The sequence below is a fragment of the Brachyhypopomus gauderio genome, chromosome 14 (genome assembly GCF_052324685.1).
Source record: "Brachyhypopomus gauderio isolate BG-103 chromosome 14, BGAUD_0.2, whole genome shotgun sequence".
Lineage (NCBI taxonomy): Eukaryota > Metazoa > Chordata > Actinopteri > Gymnotiformes > Hypopomidae > Brachyhypopomus > Brachyhypopomus gauderio.
Window position 1 is genome coordinate 279,090 of NC_135224.1, and position 21,857 is coordinate 300,946.

Here is a 21,857-nt window from a genome sequence, read left to right on the forward strand (position 1 = left end):
ATACTGGTCTGCTGACTTAGGAAATCCCATTTTCAAAGAGACAATGTCTAGACAGACATTCAGAGATATCATGCGCTATCTGCGCTTTGATGACAAGAGCACAAGGGCTGCCCGCCTTGCGACTGATAAATTTGCTATGATCTCGGAGATATTTGATAAATTTGTGAAAAACAGCATTGCTTCTTACACGCCCGGTGAGAACATAACTGTTGATGAGCAACTGTTCCCAACTAAAGCTTGCTGTCGTTTCACTCAGTACATGGCCAATAAACCCGATAAATTTGGGATTAAGTTCTGGGTGGCCGCTGATGTTGAAACAAAATATATGTTGAACGCCATTCCCTATCTAGGGAAAGATGAAAGCAGGCCGGCTGGTCAACGGTTGTCTGAAAATATTGTGTTGCGTTTGATGGAGCCTTTCATGGGTAAAGGAAGAAATGTAACGACTGACAATTTCTTCACTTCATTGGCACTTGCAAACACCCTTTTGGCGAACAAAACCACTATTGTTGGTACGATGAATAAAATGAGACGTGAGATGCCCCCATGTACACAGGCACAGTCTGAAAGATTTTCCACCAAGGTGTTGCGGGCTGGAAAAATAACTCTAACGATTTACCAGGCAAAACCTAAAAAAAATGTATGCATCCTGAGCTCAATGCATCAGACAGTTTCAATTGATAATGGCGCAAAGAAACTGCCTGAAACTGTTTCATATTACAACACGACTAAATGTGGCGTTGATGTTATGGATCAAATGGCACGACTGTATTCGGTGAAGGGAGGCACCCGTCGTTGGCCTGTCGCGGTTTTCTACAACCTCCTAGACCTGGCTGCAATAAATGCACATATATTGTTCAAACAGTGCATGAACGTTAACCTGAGCAGACGAAGGTTTATTCTCGAGTTGGTAAAGGAGCTGTGTGCACAGCAGAAAATGGCGAAAGCGGCTAGGGCAGTGGCACAAAAGCGAATTTTACCTGAAGCTCCTTGCCCGCCCTCAAAAAGAAAACGATGCCAAGTCGGCAGATGTTCAGGGAACAAAACGTATGACATCTGCCAGACATGTAAGCGACTGGTCTGTGGCAAATGTGCAAAGACTGCACCTAAGCTGTGTTTTGAATGTTGAGTTGTGTGAAGCTGACACACAAATCAAAACAAAGGGAACTTAATTTGAGGTGGTGAACGAAACTTATGCAATATACGCTAAAGAGAGACGGGATGCACCCGTTGTTGGCCTGTAGCTGTGTTCTACAACCTCCAAAACCTGGCTGTAATTAATAAATATTGTTCAAACAGTGCATGAACATTAACCACAGCGGTGGAGGTTTATTCTCAAGTTCACAATTCACTACATAAATGTAACTTAATTTGAGGTGGGGAACGAAACTTATGCAATATACGCTAAAGAGAGACGGGATGCACCCGTTGTTGGCCTGTAGCTGTGTTCTACAACCTCCAAAACCTGGCTGTAATTAATAAATATTGTTCAAACAGTGCATGAACATTAACCACAGCGGTGGAGGTTTATTCTCAAGTTCACAATTCACTACATAAATGTAACTTAATTTGAGGTGGGGAACGAAACTTATGCAATATACGCTAAAGAGAGACGGGATGCACCCGTTGTTGGCCTGTAGCTGTGTTCTACAACCTCCAAAACCTGGCTGTAATTAATAAATATTGTTCAAACAGTGCATGAACATTAACCACAGCGGTGGAGGTTTATTCTCAAGTTCACAATTCACTACATAAATGGAACTTAATTTGAGGTGGTGAACGAAACTTATGCAATATACGCTAAAGAGAGACGGGATGCACCCGTTGTTGGCCTGTAGCTGTGTTCTACAACCTCCAAAACCTGGCTGTAATTAATAAATATTGTTCAAACAGTGCATGAACATTAACCACAGCGGCGGAGGTTTATTCTCAAGTTCACAATTCACTACATAAATGGAACTTAATTTGAGGTGGGGAACGAAACTTATGCAATATACGCTAAAGAGAGACGGGATGCACCCGTTGTTGGCCTGTAGCTGTGTTCTACAACCTCCAAAACCTGGCTGTAATTAATAAATATTGTTCAAACAGTGCATGAACATTAACCACAGCGGTGGAGGTTTATTCTTAAGTTCACAATTCACTACATAAATGGAACTTAATTTGAGGTGGTGAACGAAACTTATGCAATATACGCTAAAGAGAGACGGGATGCACCCGTTGTTGGCCTGTAGCTGTGTTCTACAACCTCCAAAACCTGGCTGTAATTAATAAATATTGTTCAAACAGTGCATGAACATTAACCACAGCGGCGGAGGTTTATTCTCAAGTTCACAATTCACTACATAAATGGAACTTAATTTGAGGTGGGGAACGAAACTTATGCAATATACGATACATGTAAATCACCGAATGGTGATAACGCTCGGTGATAACACGGTCGTTAGGACGTGGGATCACACATCGGCTATTCACCGATCAAACACCTCATTTGAAACGGCAACACAATACGGCAAGATAAAAAAGTGAACATTAGAGAGGACAGAGGCAACTATATTCGTGAAGCCATCCGTATCATTTTAATAATTTTGCGTTTTGTTATGCAAAGGTACATAGCCTACCTTTTATAATGATATTTTTGTAATTATTTTGCCTATTTATGCTTTTTGTTCTTTGTCTAACACAAAACATTATAGACATTTATTTGTAGATTTGTTATGTTCACCATAGCCTACAATTCACTAACATACACAACTTTTAGACATTAAAACTTGAAATGGCGTAACATTGAGTATACAAACAAACTTGCTTTAGCTCGGTCTACGGGCTTCACTTTGCTACTCTGAGTATCGAACAAGCTTTTTGTGGATGTGGGGGTGGAAGGCTGCAGCGCAGTCTGTAGCATTAGCAAGACAAAAGACGTGAACGCTTCACAGTGGGGGTGCGGGCCAGTGGGTTAGTGGTGTGGCGAACGTACATGATAATATAGTGACATATATGCCAACAGAATAACACACAGACAAATAAGCAAACTATTACACTAACCAAGCAAACTATTACACTAACCAAGAAACAAAACTGAAACTATATTTTGCATTTACGTTTTCGCACAAACCAGGAAATGCAATATGAAACTAAACAAAACTGACAATGGGAAAGCTACTGAGAACAAGGTCACAAGGCACTGATTCTAAAAGGTTTAGTCACATTAATTTGTTAACATATTGACGTTACTTGCAAATGTCACCATTACGAATATTTTGTTTGGGCGGCTCATTCTTCCTTTTGTGCAAAACGCCATCTAGCGTTAATTATGTGTCAGTACCAGCTCCCCTGTGTAAAGACTCAGCGGTCTTTTGACCGCCCGAGGCGCGCTTTAAGTAGGTGAAAACAACACGGCGCTAGTAGGAGGTGGTGAAATCGGTCAGATGACCGGCCCTCCGCGCTTCTAGGTATAAGTATGTAAATGAGGCGCGGCGCTTCTAGTGTTAAGGTGTGCTGGAAAATGCGGACCGGATTTTACTCTCACTGGCAAAAACACAGAAAAAACTGGAATGGATTATCTAAATGGGTGTGCTGGAAAGTCCGGATCGGACTTTCAAAAAAAAAAAAAGGAAAAAAAAACTGGATCGGCATTTTCTCGTGCCTGCCGATGCGATGCGCATTTTTTGCAAATATCGGATCGAGACAAGCCTGTAATGAACCATTAAGATCTAGTATTGTGTCTCCCTCCTGATGTGTGTGCATGAAATTATACTTATGGTACATTATGTTTGCCCATGTGTACAGATCTAAACATTGCACAGTGTGATCACTGTGTTTAAAGCTCAGTCATGTACCTCAAGTGATGTTTGTAGCAGTGATGTGTAGGTACCATGCTAAACCAGCAGGTGGCAGTACCACTGGCAACACATGGAACAAGCTTGCTTTGACGGAAGTAAGGGTGTGTCTACAGTCCAGGTGTTTAAATACCCTGAACAGCCATCCATTTCTCTCTCTCTGGTTTGACCGACACATAGGTTAGACCTATTAAAGAGAGGCTCCGTCATCTCTCTCTCTCTGGTTTGACCGACACATAGGTTAGACCTATTAAAGAGAGGCTCCGTCATTTCTCTCTCTCTGGTTTGACCGACACATAGGTTAGACCTATTAAGGAGAGGCTCCATAATTTCTCTCTCTCTGGTTTGACCGACACATAGGTTAGACCTATTAAAGAGAGGCTCCGTCATTTCTCTCTCTCTGGTTTTCTTGAGAGCACGCGAACTTTGATATGACTAACAGCAAACAGCTGAAAGTCGTTATTACTTAATTAACGAGCCAGAGTTACAGTGTAATCTACAAACATACTGATCAACGGTACCGCGGCAACAGATTCACCTAACTACTTCAATCAAGCTTGCTAACGCGGCCACACTGACTGAAACAAAGGCGATCAATTCCCTGTTAAACCGTGAACGAGACTCACATTCCTGGACTTCAGAAGGACGATTCCCAGCACACCTGGACGATGTTGCTTTTTATAAACGAGGAACCTGTGGTGGAAATTCTCTCCTAATTCAGGGAGTATGACACTACCCAAAACCCTCAACACGTGAGACTCTTACCGCTGGGCTTAGTTTACCAGAGGGCATAGTTACTTGAACTGTAGAGTTAACTAAGTTTTTTGTTAATACATTCTGAATGTGTTTAACTTTATTTTCAAAATCTTCATCAAGATTTGTACACACAAAGTTTTCCACCTTGCATGCAATCTCTCCATGTTTTTATCTTGATTAATTGACTACTTGTAGTCCCCATTCTTAGACACACCACATTAATTTTTAGTTATTAAGCCAGCTCCATTACTCTTTGTTCTGACCACGTTGGAATAAACCAGCTGAGCTCATTAACATACAGTCCCGCTGCTCTACTGTTTAAAGTCGGCGCCATTTTAGTTGCTTAGTTCTCCATTGGAGAACTGAGACTACAACTCCCGCCTCCTCATACGCACACACACTTACTCTCCTCCCCTTTTTACACACACACACACACACACACACACACACTAGATACCCAGTCTTCACTGTAAATATACCGATCCTTGTTGATGCTGTTTGTTTTAGAATAGTTGGTTTTAAATAAATGTATCCTTTATTTTCACCAAATTGTCTGTGTTGATGTCATTCAAAAGTGGTTGTTGCCAAAACCTCCAAAGATACCAAAATCCTTCAGATACCAAACCATTAATTACCCTTAGTTAATAACTAAACTTGTGGTTCTGGTATAATTAGAATATGAGACTGATTCTAAAATTAATGAGACTGATTGATAATTAAGTAAAGCAAATTATATCTACTTTAAATGAGTAGTAGGTGAAACCCCTACACATGTTTCAAAGCAGTTAAAGTTAAGAGCTTTTCTCCACTATTGTCCCTCATTTGCAGTCTGAATAACTGCAGCATCACTGAACAAGGCTGCTCCACTCTGACATCATCTCTACATTCAAATCCTTCCCACCTGAGAGAGCTGCACCTGAGTGGGAATGAACTAGGAGACTCAGGAGTGAAGCAGCTCTCTGCTCTACTGAAACACAAGGACTGTAAACTGCAGATACTGAGGTGAGTTCTGATTCTGACTACACATGAAATAATGCATTAATTTAACTTTGATGATGGATGTGCAGTCATATATATATAGTCAGTGATAATGATAGTCAGTCATGCCTTCAACATTATAGGAATTGAACTACTTATACATCCATATTTCATTAATGTTTTCTTCAGTAAATCTTGTCTAACAGTGATGACAACTAAAACATTTTCTTCTATTACTTTTTTGTGTTTTCTTCAGACTTTCAAACTGCAGTATAAAGGAGGAAGGATATAAAGTTCTGTATTCAGCTCTGAAATCAAACCCCTCATCACACCTGACTGATCTGGATCTGAGAGGAAACGACCCTGGAGACTCAGGAGTGAAGATCCTCACTGAGACACTAGAGAATCCAAAATATAAACTGAACAAACTGAGGTGAACAAGTTTACACTTATATTCGTGATTGTGTTGTTTACACACGTGTGACGGGCAGGGTGAGCAAAACAAAATGGAAGCGATCATGCCAAGTCTCAGGGAAAATGTATGGTTTGATAGAAAAGTGCGCAAACCAAAAACCCGTGACTTGATCCAAATTAAGGATATAATAACCAGCGGTCAACTGGTACAAAGACAAGACATATATAGGCAAACAAACGACCCTCAGGTGAGACGGATCACGGGCTCCGCCCACCCGAGGGAGGAACACAACGCAACAATTGACAGGACAGCTGCCGCTGTAGACGGGGGCGACCAGTAGGGGGCCCGCCGTACCGTGACATCAATGGTAGCATTTGCACCATATATTTTGTTTTGGCGCAATTCATTTGGTATTTGTGCATTTGTTAACATGTCTAGGTGTCGTAGATATTTCCTGAAAATAGATGAGGACTGAGACGTGGTTAAAAGAGTTTTATTACAAAAGTAAAAACCATCAGAGTCTCGTCTAGAACAAGAACTCTGAGGAGAGAGAGCAGTCCAATCTCCTTTATTCTGTTATCACATGTTTACAGTCCAATCTCCTTTATTCCTTTATCACATGTTTACAGTACATCTGGACACACTGAGAAACTGAGGGGGGAGAATGCACAGTAGAAAGTTTTTGTCTCACAGGTATTTTCCTCCTAATATGGATCTTTCCTGTTTTTAGTGGAGGAAACTGACGTATCAGTTGTACACAAGCTTTCTGTCTGACGCTGCACATTCCTCTGACGCCGGCTACAATACACACACACATACAGAATCACTAAATAACAGTCCTTCTGCTAATCATGTACTAAATCATAATGCTCTTTTGGAATCTTAAATGACATTAGCAAAATGGCATAAATTCCCTCACACTAGGTCTACTGCACCGTAATGGCATTTTAGCTTGGGTTTCCTTTAAGTGTAGTTTGATTAATTAATTTACTCATGCAATATTACTGGTTAACAGTTTATTTCTCATTTGTACTTATCATAAAAATACATTTGGTTTGTATTTGCAGTTTTACAAAGTAAGAATGAAAAGAAAGAATTAAACGAGGAACAAAGTGTGAATGAACCTGAATGCCTCAGTAAAATCCTTTTACTCACAATTCTTCTTGGAATTCCTGTTAGCTATCTGTCTAGCTTTGCTTAAACGCATTTGTGAGGGCAGAATAGTCAGTCACTACGACACAGAAGACTTACAGAAACATTTAGGAAGAATACAGATATACACAAGTATAATGTCAAAATATAAAACAGATATAATATAAATGTAAAACACTCTGGGTGGGGTCTCAGGTAGGGAGAACTCACTGGGTGGGGGCTCAGATATCTTCCTGCCATTTGAGAAAATCATTACTTTGGTTTTAGAAACATTCAAAACAAGTTTCAGGTCTATATGCTGATGTTCCATAAGGTTAAAGGCAGACTGTAAGTAGCCAACAGCCTCTGCAAGAGTGGAACCACAACAGAAAATAACTATCATCAGCAAAATGGAATTTAGCATCAAGGACATTTTTGCCAAGTACATCCACATAAATACTAATAAAAAAAACTAGCACAAGTCACAGCGTCGAGACCTTCAAAATGCAGTTTGAACGGAGTCTGTACGTTAAGCGGTTTGGGCTGTATTAAACACACAAATGTGGGATGTGGGATAAAGTATGTGGGATAACAATCTCAGATTTGCCACCAGTCCAGAGACCAGTCCACCAGCCCATTTGCACCATGCACTTTATCCCTGTCCCATTCCCCCACTTACCTATTATGTTCCTACCTCAGCCACTGTGCCTCACCTCTGCTATATACACACTACCTCACACCCAATCTCACACACTGTACTGTACTTATATTTTACATTTCGTACTTTATACTGTTATCTATTTACATTTTTTACCTTGCTTATTTAATGTCTGTTGCCTGGCTTGCACCATGACCGTCTTGCACTATGTTGTCTTGCACTATGTTGTTCTGCACTATGTTGTCCTGCACTATGTTGTCCTACACTATGTTGTCCTGCACTATGTTGTCCTGCACTATGTTGTCTTGCACTATGTTGTCCTGCACTATGTTGTCCTGCACTATGTTGTATGTAATTGCTGCTGTGATATTTCGTAGTATGTAATTGCACTGAGGCCTAGCCTAAAAGTGTTTTATTGTGCTATACAACCCTGTTTCAGCATAATGACAATAAAGTGGAATTGAATTGAATTTGCGGCCAATACAGTGTCAATTTGTCTTGGGAATGACATATTCAAGTCCTGCACAGTGGTCAGAGGGATTTTAAGCCATTCTTCTTGCAGGACAGTGGCCAGGTCACTACGTGATGCTGGTGGAGGAAAACGTTTCCTGATTCGCTCCTCCAAAACACCCCAAAGTGGCTCAATAATATTTAGATCTGGTGACTGTGCAGGTCATGGGAGATGTTCAACTTCACTTTCATGTTCATCAAACCAATCTTTCACCAGTCTTGCTGTGTGTATTGGTGTATTGTCGTCCTGATACATGACACAACCTTCAGGATACAATGTTTGAACCATTGGATGCACATGGTCCTCCAGAATGGTTTGGTAGTTCTTGGCAGTGACGTGCCCATCTAGCACAAGTATTGGGCCAAGGGAATGTCATGATATGGCAGCCCAAACCATCACTGATCCTCCCCATGATTCACTCTGGGCAACAGTCTGGGTGGTTCGCTTCTTTAGGGCTTCTCCACACAGTAACTCTCCCAGATGTGGGGAAAACAGTAAAGGTAGACTCATCAGAGAACAATACATGTTTCACATTGTCCACAGCCCAAGATTTGCACTCCTTGCACCATTGAAACCGACGTTTGGCATTGGCACGAGTGACCAAAGGTTTGGCTATAGCAGCCCAGCCTACACACAAACACACAGAGAGAGAGAGAGAGAGAGAGAGAGAGATTTGGCACAAATGTGCAGCATATCAATCTTTGGAAGCAAACTGAATAATGAATATTCAAATGGATTACACTGATCCCCTATCCTTAAACTCAGTAGGGGTATTACATATAACAATATCAGGACCAGGGTTTGGCTGTAAGCCAGAAATCATAAGTAAAAGTAACAATGGGTAACATTTGCTAATTTCATCATGGTTGTATGATGATACCCTTTTGGAATGTGATATAGTTGCATATGGGCCAATAGATTTTTCTGATAGGACAAAGCAAGACTCTAAATCAAAAACACAAAGCAAAACACAAAAACTCATAGATAAATGAGTCCACATAAGAGAGAGACGGTGGTTGGCCGATTGGCCTGCTGCACAAAGCAGCTGTTAAAGTGTTTGTAATGGTCAGAGGGGAGTACACCTTCCCTGATGTACACAACCCAGTGGAACAGCTCAAATCCCAGAAGCAGCAGCAACAAGCAAAGCCAGAAAGAAATGCATTAACCCTATATGGACTTCACTCCAAGGAGAGAGAATAGGACATGAAGGTCAGTATGTCCAGCAAGGAGATAACTACAGCTGCAAGTCTAAATGATAAATGATAGCAGTAGCAGGATCAGTCCACAATGACTGATGCAGAGCCAGTTGATGCGTGTAGCCTGGTAGGAGCTAGCAGCACTGTTGGAGGCTGGTAGCCTGGTGAAGACTAACTGCAGCAGAACTGAAGACTGGCAGCCTGGTAGACGCACGCGGCTGCAAAGCTGAAGGCTGGAAGCCTAGTGGAAACTAGCTGGCTGATACAGAGCTGGAGGCTGTTACTCTGGTGAAGGCCAGCGACTAGAGCTGGAGGCTGGTGGTCTAATGTAGGCCGACTGCTGCAGAGCTGGGGCTGGATACCTGGTGTAAGCCGATAAATGCAGACCTGAAGGAGGCTAGTAGCTTATGGAGGCTGGCTGATACAGAGCTAGAAGCTGATAGTCTGGTGAAACCAGTTACTGCAGAACTGAAGGCTGGTAGCCTGATAGAAACCGACTGCTGCAGGGCTACACAAAAATCAGAAAGCATCATATATTGAACCATAATATATATATATGTATATATATTGCTGTATCATGCACACAACTATTGTAAATCAGTCTTCCTTTTTCAACTAAGCATGCTAAATAAATAAAAGTCAATTGTTTTCAGATTTTTCTTACAAACGCGTATTAAATAGACATGACGAAAAATGTAAAATTATGACATGCGTCAATTGATGCATCCTGCTGTTCTAGTGTTAAGGATTGGCTCAACAGCTTCACAGCTTCTAAATGTTTGGAGGTCTGGGACAGACTCCCCCAAAGGCTCTTCATTTCCCTGTAAAAGCAGACATGCTGAAATAAAGTGCTTTTCTTCACTTTAAACCAGTGTTGAGTTTCTCTGGACACTGCTTTATTGAAATGTGCACTAGTGTTACTTTATTACTGTAGCAGGCAGATGTCTGTCAGGCTGTTATATTACATGAGTCATGCAATTATCCTGTCATTCTGATTTTGACTGCAGAATTCGTCTTGGGTCAGAGTCCACTCCGAGAAAAGACAATCTTCAAAATAAGATTAACGACTTCCTCTCCAACATTTTTGATGTAAGTCTTGAAGTTTGGCATAAACATTCCATGATGTCTAACATAAGTGTTTATGAGACTGTTCAGACTGTTGTACTATTCGTTTCTCCAGTATGATGATGAGACCTCTGCAATGTGTGAGGATCATGAATGTATCTAGGGGTGGGACCACAGTGGATCAGTGATTGAATGTATCTAGGGGTGGGGCCACAGTGGATCAGTGATTGAATGTATCTAGGGGTGGGGCCACAGTGGATCAGTGATTGAATGTATCTAGGGGTGGGGCTACAGTGGATCAGTGATTGGTGGCATAAATGCATAAATGGGATATCAAGCTAGTATAGTGCACACACAAAACATTTATTATAAAACCATACAACCAGAACAATATAAATAGGGTGCAGGTTCAACTAGTGAATGATTAGCACAAGGGGTGTGGTTACAAACAAGGAATGACCTTACTAATAAGAGGGGTTAGAAACAAGTTACAAGTGAACATAATCATGTGGGTGTGACAAGACAGAACAGTGTACACACACAAAAACAAACACATGGTGATCTGTCATAGTGACAACAGTAACAAAAGCATGTGATGGGCCATTATTTTATTTTATTCACTGATGGCATAAAGGGTGTAAGAGTCAAGTATTCTAAAACTGATACTGAAAAGGCAATTTTGGAGAATTGTAATGTTTCAAGTAGGCTATTTCAGGGAAAAACATTAATCATCATTACCCCATCACAACCCCATCCAGTCTGGTTAGTTGAGGCCCTTCTCCACCAACTCCATCCAGCCCTGTCCCTGCTGCTGTTTCAGTTTTGTCTCTTTTCTTTATTCACTTTCCTTGCTCCACCTCATCTGCATTTGGGTCCATCTATGATGTACTACGCTCCTAGTGTCCACCAGGTGGTGAAGTCTGTCTATATATGATGTACTACATGATGTACTACACTCCTAGTGTCCACCAGGTGGTGCAATCTGTCCATGTATGAGGTACTACGCTCCTAGAGTGTCCACCAGCTGGTGCAGTCTGTCTATATATGATGTACTACATGATGTACTACACTCCTAGAGTGTCCAATAGGTGGTGCAGTCTGTCTGGGTGATTCACCACTGATATGCTGTGAGACCTGCTGCCCTGTTACATGAAGTTAAAAAGGAATATGTTTATTCTACCTCACATTTGTCTCTGCTGTGCTGGACTAAATTTCTACATCAAAAATCTTTTAAATCTTCTTGACTTGACTTCCTTCACTGTCAATTTTTAAAACACTTTTATTAATTAACTTTTCACACAGCATGAGACTTTGTATAATATAATATAATATTGTTTTATCAATTTTTTGTTATTATTTGTTTTATGTCTAATGTTCTATTCTTATGTACAGCACTTTTTTTCAGCTGCCGTTTTTAAAGTGCTCTATAAACAAAGTTGAGTTGAGTTTATGTCACAGTTGGCTCCGCCTTCCGTGTCAATCATGAATAGTTCATTGTGATTTGTTTTGTTACTACAGTTGTGATCAAATTTATTCAACCCCCACTGAAATAAAGTGTTTTGGCCAGTTTGACATTGATTTTGATCATTTCAGTCATCTTATTTACAATTATATCAAAGAGGCACTTATAAATTAGACAAACATAACATAATATTTATGATGGAATAACCACAAATGTCTTTACTGTGCTCACATCATTATCAGTTTTATTCAACCCCCTAGTGACATTATTTTTTAGTACTTAGTACAACATCCTTTTCCAGTTATGACAGCTTTCAAGCGTGAAACATAGCTTGACACAAGTGTCTTGCAGCGACCTATGGGTATCTTAGCCCATTCTTCATGGGCAAAAGCCTCCAGTTCAGTCACATTCTTAGGCTTGCGCACTGCAACTGCCTTCTTTAGGTCCCACCAGAGGTTCTCAATTGGATTTAAGTCTGGTGATTGCGATGGCCACTCTAGAATGTTCCAGCCTTTCATGTTCAACCATGCTCTAGTGGACTTGGATGTGTGCTTCGGATCATTGTCCTGTTGGAAGGTCCAACGTCTCCCAAGCCGCAGGTTTGTGACTGACTCCATCACATTTTCCTCCAAGATCTCCTGGTACTGAAGGGAATTCATGGTACCCTGCACACGTTGAAGCTTTCCTGTACCATTAGAAGCAAAACAGCCCCAAAGCATAATTGACCCCCCGCCATGCTTCACAGTAGGCAAGGTGTTCTTTTGTTCATAAGCCTGGTTCTTCCTTCTCCAAACATAGCGCTGGTCCATTGTCCCAAACAGTTCTAATTTAGTTTCCAAAACCTGTTCCAAAACCTTTGTGGCTTGTCCACATGACTTTTGGCATACTGCAGTCGACTTTTCTTGTTCTTTGGAGTCAGCAAGGGGGTGCGTCTGGGCGTTCTGGCATGGAGGTCTTCGTTATGCAGTGCGCGCCTTATTGTCTGAGCTGAAACTTCAGTGCCCACATCTGACAGGTCTTTTTTCAGTTCCTTAGCAGTCACGCGGGGATTTTTCTCCACATTACGCTTCAGGTAGCGCACAGCAGTCGCGGTCAGGATCTTCTTTCTGCCACGACCAGGTAACGTTTCCACTGTGCCCTTTAACTTGAACTTGCGAATGATACTTCCGATAGTGTCTCTTGGAATATTTAACAACTTCGCAATCTTTTTATATCCATTGCCATTCTTGTGAAGAGCAATAACCTCTTCTCTTGTCTTCTGGGACCATTCTCTTGCCTTCACCATGCTTGGAAACACACCAGTAGATGTCTAGAAGGAGCTGAGTATCACAGTCCTTTTAAATCTGCCTAATTGGTGCTTATCATGCTTGATTGCTGCTCGTTGACATCCACAGATGTTTTCAAAACCTGATGGAAAACACTGGAATGAACCTCTGTTCTTAGGAGTGGTAGTCGTAAAGGGGTTGAATAATTGTGTCAATGAAGAAATCACAAAAAGGCCATTTAATACTTTATGACAAAAAAAATTGATGCTATCTTAGTTGCATTTAGTTCTTTAACAAGTCCTTGTAAGATTTCATTATGAACACAATTACAAATGTGCACTGAATTCCATAAAACCCTTCGCAGCATTGGGGGTTGAATAAATTTGATCACAACTGTAACTCTTGTCAGCTGTATCTTGTCTAGTCTTCGTTAGTAATGGTATTTAGGTTCCTTGTTCACTGTCTGTCTTCGTGGTTCATTACGTTGTTTTGTCGTTCTGTATGCTCTATGTGTTTTGTCCTTCTTCGTGATACTTGTCCGTGGTCAGTGGTCTAATCTATGTATACTCTGTTCATTATGCCTAGCTGTCTTTGCGTTGTCTGGATGTTTGCTGTTGTATGTGATACTGTCACGTGAGTTATAAAGTGTGCTCTACTCTGCATTTGTGTCCTCCTCTGCTCCTGCGTCGTATGCAACGTTACAGAATCGTATGCAACGTTACAGTTTAGTTGAGTACATCTAGTGGTGATCTACGCAAGTACTGTATAATCTGGACAAATCTATACTTGAAAGAATAGTTCTACACTTTACATTTTCTTGCTATTTTTGTGCTACTTTTTAGTACCTAAAGATAATTTCCTATTTATCTAAGAAAATATACTGATTTTATATATAAACAGAAACGCCTTCAGCATAAATATTGATTTTCTATTGTAATATTTTAAATAATTTGTTTCCCTTTTTATTGTTTATCTTAAAGGATCTTGAGAAAAAAATTATTGTGTTCATAAAGCATGAGCTGGAAATGTTTAAGAAGTTTCTGAAAAAAGCAAACACAAGATATTATGGAGAAATAAAGGAGGAGATGAAGAGTTTGAGAGATGGAGTTCTTAACATGACCCTGTACTTCCTGAAGACAATGGACCACGAAGACCTCGCTGATGCACTACAGAGTAAGAGAAATACATTACCCACAATACATCTGACCTATTTATATATGTAACATGCACACATTACCCACAATACAGCTGACCTATTTATATATGTAACATGCACACATTACCCACAATACAGCTGACCTATTTATATATGTAACATGCACACATTACCCTCCATACATATTACCTACATATATAGTGTATGTGGGGAAGGGGTTACGAAACACTGGAAATCCCACTCTTGATTCGGTTCAGTTCAGTTTGACGTAGACACCCAACTGGGAAGGCCGTGTTAGAGCCCAGGAAATCTCAAGAGTCAGAGTGGAGTTAGTCTGCTTTACTGAAGAATAGCAATTATCCCAAGTTTCCATGCAGTCTCAATGCTTTAGTGAGGTATACAATCGTGCGGCAGGTGAACGAATGGTCGAATGAATAGCTGACTGAATGGTCTACAAGCAAACAAAGGAATAGAATTAGGCTATTACATTAACACTTAAGTAACACCTGTTACATGCTAGTTACCAGAACATAAGGCACGGGTGTAGCATATCTCATGACTAACATAGCGGCTAAACTACTAAACACATTACTACATTCTGAACGGCAGTACTCGACATATAACAACAACAGCTGTTTATTAACTTGGCACCTATCTCACATAAAGTCATGAACGCATTCGGTAGAACTTATACTCTCTCAACTCGTGGCCATCTCGGATGCTCTTTCTCTCTCGCTTCGCCACATGCTCTCCGTGTGCTCCGCCTTGTGCTTTCGGCACTGCGCTGCCTAATGCTCTCAGTACTGCGCACGGCCTGCGCAGCATTCGCTGGCGCTGTGCGCACATTGCGCAGTGTGCAGTCCTCGCTGCGCTCTATCTGCGCAATAGTAGGTGACGAGCTCGTATCAGGCGAAACTAGCGCCAAGTCCGCAGCCTTCATAACAGCCGCCCCCAAATTGCTCCTGCAATTTGCATCAGTAAGAAGGCTGTCTTGGTTAGAGGAAGTGCTCTGCGACACGGGTCCTCCTTCGTATGCTAATGCAGGGAGTACAATGAGCCTGGCCACCGGTCGAGTATAAACCCTCCCATGAATAAGAACATCCACAGATCTCACTTGACCGTCCCGGCTGGGATGTGTCTTCACTACTCTGCCCATGAGCCACTGTGCTCTTGGCTGTGGGGGGTCCACAATTAGAACCACTGCATCTACGGGTACCCCAGGCAGAGCCTTAAACCACTTGGCTCGAACTTGTAGACTGGGCAGGTAGTGACGGATAAATGCTGACCAGAAATGGTCCGCAAGCACCTGAGCATGTCTCCATCTACGCTGGCTGAAGTTGGCTGTTTCGGGATATATCACCGGCGGAAGAGCACCATCTAGCCGCCCCATCAAAAGGAGGTTGGGCGTCACCGGGTCAATATCAGCGATGTCGGACGACACATAACCTAGAGGCCTGGAATTCAGAATACTCTCGACCTCTAACAATACTGTTTGCAGAATCTCCTCTTGAACTGGCTGTGCTGCCACGGTCCAGTAGAGGGCTTCCTTTATTGATCTGACCTCCCTCTCCAATACTCCCCCGAAATGAGGAGCTGCTGGGGGGTTGAAGCGGAAGGCGATCTGCTGCTTTGCTAGTAGGCGCTGTAGCTCTGGGGACATGGCTTGGAAAGCTGTCTCGATCTCCTTCTCGCCCCCTCTGAAGTTGGTGCCTCGATCTGACCACAGCTCCATGGGGGTTCCTCGTCGTGCTATAAACCTTCTGAGAGACATAAGAAATGAATCCGTACTCAGACTGTGAAGAAGCTCGATGTGTAGTGCTTTGGTCGTCAGACACTTAAAGAGAATTCCCCATCTTTTCTCTAAGCGCCTACCTACTTTCACCAGGAAGGGCCCAAAACAATCTGTCCCCGTAGAGTGAAACGCTGGCTTAAAAAAACTGAGTCTGGCCTCAGGTAAATCTGCCATTCTGGGAACTGCCGGTTTATCCCTCCACCTCTGGCACTCGATGCAGGCACACCGGTGGTGACGGATAGCCTCTCTACTTCGGAGAATCCAGAAGCATCGCCTCATCTCCGCATACACTCTCTCTGCTCCAGGATGGTGAAGTTTCTCATCATAACTTCGAATGAGCAGCTTCACTGCTGGGTGTTTAGAATCCAGCACGATAGGGTGCATCATGGCTGTGTCTATCTCCTTAGCTCTCCTCAGTCGACCTCCCACTCTAATCAAACTACTGGCTTCCTCTAGGCTTGGTGCTAAGGTGAGCAGGCGACTGTCGGCTGGTAAGGGCTTGTCATTCTTCAACCTAGTAATCTCCTCTCCAAAGCATTCCTGCTGAGTTCGCTGCAAAATGGCCATCTCCGCTCCACTATAATCCTCCGTGGTCGGGGCTTCTTCGTGACTGGCCGCCCCATGTAGCTCCAAAGCTACTGACTCTACGAGTTCCTTCCAAGAACTGAAGTGCTGATAACTTAACTGCTCAAGGTTCACTGCACCACAGAAGAAGGAACGACGAAACTCCGATGGATCTAGCTCATGTGACGTGTGTGGGGCTACTGGCCAGCTCTCCGCATCTTGGAGGAGAAATGGTGGTCCCTGAGACCATCTATTAGGTCTACTCAGTTCCATGAGGGTCTTTCCCCTTGTGAGGTCATCAGCTGGATTCGACTTTGTGTCCACGTAACGCCAATCTGAAGTATCCGTGAGCTCGTGAATTTCTGATATCCTGGTTCCGTCGAACACCTTAAACCGACACGACTCTGATTTGATCCACGCTAGTACAGTAGTCGAGTCTGACCAGAGTACCCTGCCATGCACCTCCAGTGTCAGCTCTCTTTGAAGCAACTGTGCCAACTGTGCTCCACTCACAGCTGCACACAGCTCTAGCCGGGGTATGGAGATTGTTTTCTTCACTCTGGACTCTGGACCGTGCCATCACAAATGAGAGGTGTGTGGTACCTCAATGCTCGACTGTACGAAGGTAAGCCACTGCACCATATGCTCTTTCTGATGCGTCGCAGAAGATATGGAGCTCTCTGGTGACATCTCCTTTGTCGCCACTAGGTGGCGCATAAGGTCTTGACAAGCGGATCTGGGGTAAAAGGCAAAGCTCACCCTCCCATCTGTTCCAGCTCTGCAGTAAGTCGTCTGGGAGAAATGGGTCATCCCATCCATGGCGCTTCTCCCACAGACACTGCACTAGTATCTTGGCACGAGTCACAAAGGGGAGGATATACCCAAGCGGGTCGTACTGGCTCGCCAGCACTTTGTATATAATTCTCATGGTGGTCGGACCATGGCTCTTCGGCCGATGCTTGTATGTCAGAACGTCTGCTGGGCAGTTCCAACTGAGCCCCAAAGCTCCCTCCCCTACCTCAGACTTCTCATGTGCCACCCACTGCTCGCTGCTACTCGATCTTGCTTCACTTCGGAGGTGACTGACAACCGATTGGACGTTACTGGTCCACTGCCTTAACTCGAATCCTCCGCTCATGAGCAATGCTCTCAACTTATTTATCAGCTGCTTGGCCTCCTCAGCAGATGGCAAGCTCTGGAGACAGTTATCGACATAAAAACTGCGTTCCACCGAGAGCCTCATATCCTCCCCAGGTTGACTATTCTCTCTCACATGTTGTTGCAGGGCGTAGATGGCGCAACACGGGCTGCATGATGTTCCAAAGGGTAGGACCTTCCACTCATAAATGTCAGGAGGGTCTTCTCGCCTCAGATCACGCCATATGAACCTCAAGAGTGGATTATCTTTGGGCAGGAGGTGGACTTGGTGGAACATGGCTCTCACGTCTCCACTGATGGCTACGGCATGCTCCCTGAAGCGAAGCAAGACTCAGAGGAGGGATGAACCTAAGCTGGGACCAGGAAGGAGGGAGTCATTTAAACTCAGCCCACCGAGCTGGAAGGAGCAGTCGAATACGATACGATTTTTGCCGTTATGCATAACCATATGGTGTGGGATGAACCATGATTCTCCATCATCAGGGGGACTCTACCTTTAGCTTCTCCACTGAACCTGCTAGGAGTAACTTCTGAATTTCTGCACTATAGGCCTCAGCACACTGAGGATCCTTACTGAGCCTTCTTTCTGTGTTCCTGAGCCGAGGTAGGACTGCGGCCATTGATGAACGCAGCTGGGGCATATCTCGCTTACGTAGTAACGGCGTGGCATATCAGTGAACACCGCCCACATTGACACGCACTGTCTCCACCTCCAGAATCGCTATGGCTTCTCTATCCTGTTGGGAACGGGTGCAGTCTTGGTCTGTCTGGAATGGAACAGTGTCTACTCGCCACAGCTTCTCCACACACTGGTACAGCTCAGCTGTGTTGGGGACAACGGAAGTGTGTAGACACTGCTGTGGAGGAAAACCCTGCTCGACCAGTCTAGGAGGCCCCTGAAGAGTCCATCCTAGCCTGGTGTGGATGGCAGCAGGTCCACCTGGAGGGCCTAACTTCACTGGCTCAATTGGAGTTAGGAGGTGAGGGTGGTCGGCGCCAACTAGGATGAGAGGTCTGGCCTTCTCAAAGGTCTGGAGGGGTATGCTCGCTAAGTGCCGATACTGAGCTTGTAACTTGGCTACTGGATAGGAGTGATCTACTAGGGCTAACTGTGATGCTGTAAACTGTAAACTGTGACGGGCTTGGTCCTCTTCTCCCTCTTAGGCTCAGTATCGTAGTCCTGACACCATGCTTCGTTCTTCAGCCACGTAGCTAATCCCTCCAGCGTGTAAGGTGTGTTGGGGTGATGCAGAAGATGACGACGGAAGTCTGCATGTCGATAAGAAGGAAGTTTATTGAGAAGTCTAGCCACGTGGGATCCACACTGTAGCTCCGCTTTACCATCCGGGCCCAGTGTATGCAGCATACCAACTAATGACTGAACTTGGAGAGAGAATCTCTCGAATGAGGAAGAATAGCTATCTTGCACATCAGGCAGATCCATGATGTAAGCTATCCTCTGAAGAGCAATCTGGTGAGGCTGACCAAACCTCTCCTGTAGAGCTAACATGGTATCGCTGTAGGGAGTAGGTGAGTGGATATAAGAATCAGCTATGAGACAGGCCTCTTCTGTCTTTAGATGGTCAACTAACACCTGGTACTTAAACAGTTCTGTACTGTCAGCCGGTAGGAGGTTATCTAGCGCCATCTTCAGGCGAGCGAACTCACTGGGATCTCTACTACGGAAGTAGGGGATGGTTGGCTGGGGTCCTCTGTAGTATCTCTCTCCTACAGAGACACTACTGGCTGGCAGCACACCGCAACTGAGAGTATGGGGTGTAGGCCCTGAGGTGAGTGTAGCTCCAACAGCGTGAAGGTCAGAGGTCGCCACTCGCTGAACTTGCCTTGGGTGAAATTTGCTGCTGCTGTGTGTTGAGGTGGCTAGGTTAGCCTGTTGCTGTGGCTCAGGTGTATTAGCTGGAAGCTCTTCAACATCAAAAGGGATCCATGGCCACTCCTCATCATCTGGACGGTTGGACTGGGACTGCTGCTGGACAGGGACTGAGTCAGAAGAGGAGCCTGAGGGTGAGAGATGGCATGCTTTCTCCATCAGCATTACCAAATCGTCTTTAGCTGCTTGGAGACGGGCTATATCGGCTCGTACAGCACGTTGAGTCTCATGTAGTTTCACATTTTCATCGTGAATTTCATCCATTTGCATCTGATACGTGGTGTGGAAAGGCTCTCTGAAGTGTCTGGGGTGAGCACTATCAGCTGGGCATATAGACCGGTCAGGGGAGAGATGCCACTCATCAACGGTTGTGTTCCACCTCTGACGTGAGGAACGTGATAGGCTGCTAAAGTCTACATCAGCTATTGGGCTTGCATCAGCTCCTGCTACGAACTGCTCGGGATGCTGGCGTGGTACTCGCTGTACCATATCTGTGGTTAGGGGTGTCTCCATAAAGCCTGCCACGTCCACTTCATAGTCTTCTAAATATGCTGGATGCCGTTTGGGGCGAACAGACTGCATGGTGCTCCATGCTGACTAGGGATCACAACGCCAGTAAAATGTCTATCCGGCTTGAAGGACCAGCAAATGTGGGGAAGGGGTTACGAAACACTGGAAATCCCACTCTTGATTCGGTTCAGTTCAGTTTGACGTAGACACCCAACTGGGAAGGCCGTGTTAGAGCCCAGGAAATCTCAAGAGTCAGAGTGGAGTTAGTCTGCTTTACTGAAGAATAGCAATTATCCCAAGTTTCCATGCAGTCTCAATGCTTTAGTGAGGTATACAATCGTGCGGCAGGTGAACGAATGGTCGAATGAATAGCTGACTGAATGGTCTACAAGCAAACAAAGGAATAGAATTAGGCTATTACATTAACACTTAAGTAACACCTGTTACGTGCTAGTTAACCGAACATAAGGCACGGGTGTAGCATGTCTCATGACTAACATAGCGGCTAAACTACTAAACACATTACTACATTCTGAACGGCAGTACTCGACATATAACAACAACAGCTGCTTATTAACTTGGCACCTAACTCACATAAAGTCATGAACGCATTTGGTAGAACTTATAGTCTCTCAACTCTCGGCCGTCTCGGATGCTCTTTCTCTCTTGCTTCGCCACATGCTCTCCGTGTGCTCCGCCTTGTGCTTTCGGCACTGCGCTGCCTAATGCTCTCAGTACTGCGCACGGCCTGCGCAGCATTCACTGGCGCTGTGCGCACATTGCGCAGTGTGCAGTCCTCGCTGCGCTCTATCTGCGCAATAGTAGGTGACAAGCTCGTATCAGGCGAAACTAGCGCCAAGTCCGCAGCCTTCATAACAGTGTATGTAACAGGCATATATTATGTACAGTACATATTACCTACATATATAATGAATGTAACAGTCATATATTATGTACAGTACATATTACCTACATATATACTGTATGTAACAGTCATATATTATGTACAGTACATATTACCTACATATATAGTGTATGTAACAGTCATATATTATGTACAGTACATATTACCTACATATATAGTGTATGTAAGTCATATATTATGTACAGTACATATTACCTACATATATACTGTATGTAACAGTCATATATTATGTACAGTACATATTACCTACATATATACTGTATGTAACAGTCATATATTATGTACAGTATTTATTACCTACATATATACTGTATGTAACAGTCATATATTATGTACAGTACATATTACCTACATATATACTGTATGTAACAGGCATATATTATGTACAGTACATATTACCTACATATATACTGTATGTAACAGGCATATATTATGTACAGTACATATTACCTACATATATACTGTATGTAACAGGCATATATTATGTACAGTACATATTACCAGTGTGATTGGGCGGAAGAAGCAGGAGGAGAGAAAGGCGGTTGCAGACTTTTAGTATCCATTCAACTGATAATCAAACGGCTG

General features: G+C 43.4%; 1 protein-coding gene across 1 annotated transcript in view; it reads left to right on the forward strand.

Annotated features, from left to right (window-relative positions):
• LOC143474464 (uncharacterized) overlaps positions 1 to 21,857 on the forward strand; it is a 177,279-nt gene that overhangs the window by 94,854 nt on the left and 60,568 nt on the right. Inside the window, exons 22-25 of the mRNA XM_076971930.1 lie at positions 5,424 to 5,597; positions 5,830 to 6,006; positions 10,492 to 10,573; positions 14,257 to 14,449. Of these exons, the coding sequence (XP_076828045.1) occupies positions 5,424 to 5,597; positions 5,830 to 6,006; positions 10,492 to 10,573; positions 14,257 to 14,449 (626 nt within the window). The remainder of the gene's footprint in view (positions 1 to 5,423; positions 5,598 to 5,829; positions 6,007 to 10,491; positions 10,574 to 14,256; positions 14,450 to 21,857) is intronic.